Below are 5423 nucleotides of genomic sequence, written 5' to 3' on the forward strand. Positions count from 1 at the left end.
CCAGCTGGAGCGGATGCAGACAAATGAACTATGTGCAGAACATGGGTTTTGAGCTGTATATATGGACTTAGCCAGGCTGAGTAGCGCTACATATGCAAAGTGACAAGAATAGACGTAGGGATGCAGGTAACCAAACATGCCCAAACTAATTTGTAAGAAACAATTGATTCCTGTCTTCCGGGCTTTGACATCACCTTCTCCGTTAGTAGTGCTGACTAAATTACAAAAAAGGAGAGAAGAAAAACTCACTAAAATTAGAACGTGCTTCACATGGGCTAGATCATATTTGGATCGGATCAGTCCATATAACAATAATAATTGTCGCAAAAGAAATAGGAATTATTCTTACAATTAAACTAGTACATAAATAAATAGATTAACATTTGACAAGAAATTGATCAAACCACAACAGAAAATAAAGATTTATTTTGATGAAAGAATAAAAATCTATTCCATGATTTTTTTTGGGGGGGTCCTAGATTACTTCGTCCCCGCGGCAGATACCTCCTTGTCCCCCGATTCCAGCTTTGCCATGCAGCGTGTGAACCTTAAGAAGGCAATTCCCGCTATTCCCCGCGCAGAAAGAAACTCCACACAAGCATCTTTGAGCCCCTCACAGAAGTGCTGATCTGCAACTGCCAATGTACTTGTAACGGTCTGCACGTTGATGCTTTTGGATAGCTTCTCCTCACACATCACCTTAAGCCTGTCCAGCCTATACCGGTGTGCTGCGACTAGCAAGTGCTGCATGGTAGCAGCATCGTAACCTTTCTCGTTACATGGGGGCAGCGAGTCCGTGTAGATGAAGTGAAGAAGCATCTCGAAGATGGCCGGCTCCATGTCGGGAACCTCTATGCACTGCGTGTCCTTATCCGCCATCGGGCCAAAGAACTGAGCATCGAAAATCGGCGATTGCGCAGCAAGCATGAACGTATGCGCGCTGAACTCCCTGCCACCCACGAGGAACGTGACGTCGGTGCCCTTCCCGTCTTTAAGGGTGCGCTCGAGGCGGCCGGACCGCTCCGGCGGAGGAACCACGACGAGATTCCTTGGGCACTCCTCCGGGGGTGGTTCTATGATCACGGTGAGAACGCACCTTATTGTCAGTAGGCGAGGGCACGATTTTAGCTTCGATTTCTCGATGAAAACACCAAAGTAAACCTTTTCCGGAGAAAAGATTCTCTCCACCGCGTCCGGGGTGGTCAGCAATTCCACTTTCCCTCCCTTATCCAGCAAGGTTATGGTGAGCTTTGCCCTCACATCCTTCGTCAATGAGCTGAGACAAAACAAGAATGCTAACGCTTTTTCAGAGTCCTTGGTGTGTCCGTCCGGGTAGAACCTGATATTCCAATCGTAGCCGCCGACCCTGAACGTGCGGGAGGTGATGTACGTGCCCATGCCCTCAAGCAGAGGGTAGTTGGTCACCTTGAAATCATGTGTCGCGCCCTCCGTGACGCACCTCGACCAAGTCTCCCGTAGTTGGAGGCCTTCGCCGTGGCCAACGGCAGCGGCCCCGTTCCGAGCCATGGCAGACGAGAACGCTGCAACGCAGGCGTTCCTGGTATCGATCAAGTTTCTCTGCTCCGTGAGTCAATGGATATATACGTGGAGGATTGTTGCTTCGTACCGTAACATGTTTCCTTTTCTCAAGTCATTAGGTGTGCCGTAACCTTCTCCAACTCACTTTGCTTTTGCATCCCGCGATGGGTGTTGTTGGACTTGGACAGCTCTCGGAGCTTTAGTTTAGTACACGATTGCTTCCATGATTTTCCCTGATTTCTGGATGGTCTAAAGCCAATGAAGCAATATACTCCCTCTGTTCCAGAATATAAAGTGCATCAGCTTTCGTGCAAGTTAAACGATTGTACTCCTGAATCCTGAATCCTCGTCGCGTCCTCAGGCTGTCTACTAATAAATGGTGCGAGGTCTAGGTTCAGTTCATCTTCCACAAGCATGTCGTGATGGGCAGGGGCTGAGACTACTTCTGCAAGAAGCACAAGATCTTCCCCGGCGAGCTACTTGTCCTGAGGCTATCGCCTATCGATCCTGTGCTTCAACGTGCAGATCTACAGCGCCTCCGTTAGCGCCGCCTCCTCGCAGCGATGCTCTTCTTCTTCCTCTTGGTTGCCTCAGACAACTCTCTCTTGTTTATTTCTTTCTCTCAAGAAAACAAGGACACACACCGGGGCAGAAAACACACACGCACACACATATTCACCAGGGAGAAAAATAGCTTTGCCTTTGCTCCCGGTGACAATCACAGGCGCTACATGGTTTCCTTCAGCCCTCACGGCCTCGTCATTTTCTCATAAACCAAATCAGTACATATATACAAGGACCTAGCACTTATGCCACACACTCACTCATGCCTTATCGTTCTCCTGGAATCTCTCTAGGAGCAACAAGACGCGGCCGTGCTGCTAACAGACCCATGCATGCACTAACAAACTCCCAGATTTTCCTCTAGCTATTTTGTCCAGCCGGTCAGGTTCTAGTCTATTACTGCATCACTGCAGCCTCACGTCGCCATCGTCACCTCCTCGTGCTCGCCGTCTCACATGGCAGGCCGGCAGCTCGCCTCCTCCGCACGTCATCGTTGAACCTTCACCGGACAAACAGCACCCTAGACTAGAGTACATGCAGAACAAAACCGCACGAGAAAAACTTTGGAAGCCCCCGCTCCTGCCCCCGCTCCCCCACTCCTAGGGTTTCCCCGCCGCCGCCGCCGGCTCCCCGCACGGAGCCGCTGCCGCGGCGGCCGGAGCCCGCCGGAGCCGCCGCTCCCTCCTCCTCCCGTTCCCCTTCTCCTCCCCCCTCCCCCCTCGACGCCCCCGTACCCCGCGCCGCCTCCCCGAGCGAGGCGGCCGGGGGCCGTTCCTCCGCGCGCCTCCAGCCCCTCAGCGCGCGCCGTCGGCCCTCGGCTGCGTGATGCTGGCGGCGGTGGGCTTGCCCTTCCCCGCGTGCGGTCCTCTCCTGCTTGGGCGGTGATGGCCGGTGGTGGTCCGGCATCCTGGTGTGGAGGCCGGCGGTGCTCGCCGTGGTGGTGCCGCCTCTTGGCAGCGGGGTGGTCCGGTGGCGCGTCCCCGGCTCAGATCTAGGCCCGTAGGGTCCCTTCTGGGTCCTTGCGGGTCGGCTCCGGCGCGACCGCGACGCTCCCTATATGGGGAGGCAGGGGAGCGGCTTTGACTGGGACAGCGACGCCGACGGCGTGCCAGCTGCTGCGCGGAGGCGGGAGCTGTCCGGGCCTTTGAGGGCCCGGCCGGGCCTGTGGGGCCACGGGCCCGGTAGGCTCCTGCCATGGCGTCCGGTCGGCTACCGTCGTGGACGGTGGAGGTGGGGCCCTCCCGTATGCCGACGGTGCTGTTGCCCTAGTCCCAGCTCCTCTTATTCGTTATGCAGACCATCTTCGCGGTGCCGTGGTGAGACAGCGAGGGAAGCTTCGTGTCCATGTTGGCGCAGGGTGGTGGTCGGTCTGGTGGCGAGCTCCGGAGTGCCTGAGGTAGAGGCTGGGATCGGGAGAAATCTCTGTTGGCTTGGCCGACACCGACGCGGTGGCGCCTGAGGGTGCCGCCGGACCTTCCTGGAGGGCGTCGGGGCTACCCTGCCTCTCTCCTCGCCGTGTACAGGGGGAAACCCTTGGCAGCAGCGTCGTCATCATCGCGTCCCTTCTTGGAGGTGTTGTTGGGTACCGGCACTTCGGAGTCTCGGAGCTTGGTGGGCGATCTCCGGTGGACGCAGCGGTCACGCGGCTTCGTCGTTTTTGTCGATCCGCCGTTATCGGCATTTGTTTCTTTTCTTTTTCTCTTTCCTTTCTTTTGGGCGTGTTTGTGTTGCTTCCGCTCCAGCCCCTATCATTGATTGTATCGGTTGGTTGCTTTGTAATACAAAGCGGGGGAAACCCTTTTTCTTACATGCAGAACAAAAATAGACATGCACATAGATATGACAAGATTAGTTCTAACAGTCACGTCCCTAATCTTGTCATGCCAACTCCAAAACCTCATTCGGATCACCCGCAACACTTTCCTGCCTTGGATGACGCTGTCGCAACTCCAATCACCTCATCTTGCTGCAAGCAGCAACCACCTCTTGACGTGGATGACACCTTCGCGGCGCCCGTCACCATATCGTAGTAGCGACTCATTTTGCGGATGGCATCACACCACCATTGAGTACACCATCGACCAGTTCATGCTGATCCTCAGCGGCATCGCGCCGCCTCTCCTTGTAACAGCATCACACCATTGTCGTGGCGGCGTCGCACCGCCATCTCCTCCAAATGGCATCGCACCGCAACCAGCTATTGGCGGCATCGCACCACCGATAGCCTCCTTCTCGCGCCGTCGGCCTCCATTTCTCGCATGGAGTCCGCCATGCCGTTGTCGCCGGATCGACAAGGCTCTGCTATCAATTGTTGGCACCGCCTCCTCACAGCGCCAGTCTTCTTATTCCTCTTGGTTGCCTCACACAACTCTCTCTTGTTTCTTTGTTTCTCTCAAGATCACGAGGAAACACAGCGAGGTAGAAAACACACAAGCACACACACATTCACCAGGGAGAAAATTAGCTTTGCCTTTGGTCCCGGTGACAATCACAGGCGCTACATGGTTTTCTTCAGCCCTCACGGGCTCGTCATTTTCTCATTAACCAAAGCAGTACATATACACAAGGACCTGGCACTTATGGCACACACTCACGCAGCGGAGCTGACACATTCGGCCAGTAGCACCACCTCTCCACATACTAGTAAATGCCACTATCCCATGCCTTATCCTTCGCCTGGAATCTCTCTAGGAGCAACAAAGACGCGGCCGTGCTGCTAACAGACCCATGCATGCGCTGACAAACTCCCAGATTTTCCTCTAGCTATTTTGTCCAGTCGGCCAGGCTCTAGTCTCTTACGCTGCGGTGCTCTCCATGGACAAATCTCGGGGCTCGTCGTGCGAGACCGTGTCGGGCTGTAAGCGGCCGCGCGAGGCGTCGCCCAAGTCGGCGATGGATCTGGAACTCGAGGCCGAGCTCCGCTCCAAGCTGGAGGCGGAGCAGGCGGCTCCGGACCGTGCGGCTTGGGCTGCAGGTCCGGATTGGTCGCAGCGCTCGGAGCAGGGGCGCGCCCCTGGCTCTGGGCCTCCGCGGCCTAGATCTGGTCCTTCTCCTCCTCCTGTGGTGGATCCATGGGAGGCGGCGGCGGCCTCTGGTGGTGGGGGCTCTTCTTTCTCGGGTTCCCTGCCTGTGCCCGGCACGGGGCGCAGCGCGCCTGCCCCGGGGCGGTTCCCTCCTCCTCCTCGTCCAGCTGGTGCGGGTGTGGGGTCCCGTCCGCCGCCCCGTTCCTTCGTGGGGGCGGCGCGGCGCCCCTCCGGTCCTTTCCCTGGTTCTTCCTCCTCTCCGGGGGTGGGGGATAGGATCCTGCCTCCTTCTCCTCC

The 5423-nt window shown here is 56.4% G+C and overlaps 1 protein-coding gene across 1 annotated transcript; it reads right to left on the reverse strand.

Moving 5' to 3' along the window:
* Positions 1-480: 480 nt before the first annotated feature.
* Positions 481-1541, reverse strand: LOC125537937 (BTB/POZ and MATH domain-containing protein 2-like). Its single transcript, XM_048701253.1, has 2 exons — positions 1192-1541; positions 481-1020 (listed from the first exon to the last, which is right to left on the reverse strand). Exons 1-2 carry the CDS (start codon positions 1525-1527, stop codon positions 481-483), a joined length of 876 nt encoding a protein of 291 aa, XP_048557210.1. The 5' UTR covers positions 1528-1541.
* Positions 1542-5423: the final 3882 nt, after the last annotated feature.

This window comes from Triticum urartu, chromosome 2 (assembly GCF_003073215.2).
Source record: "Triticum urartu cultivar G1812 chromosome 2, Tu2.1, whole genome shotgun sequence".
NCBI lineage: Eukaryota > Viridiplantae > Streptophyta > Magnoliopsida > Poales > Poaceae > Triticum > Triticum urartu.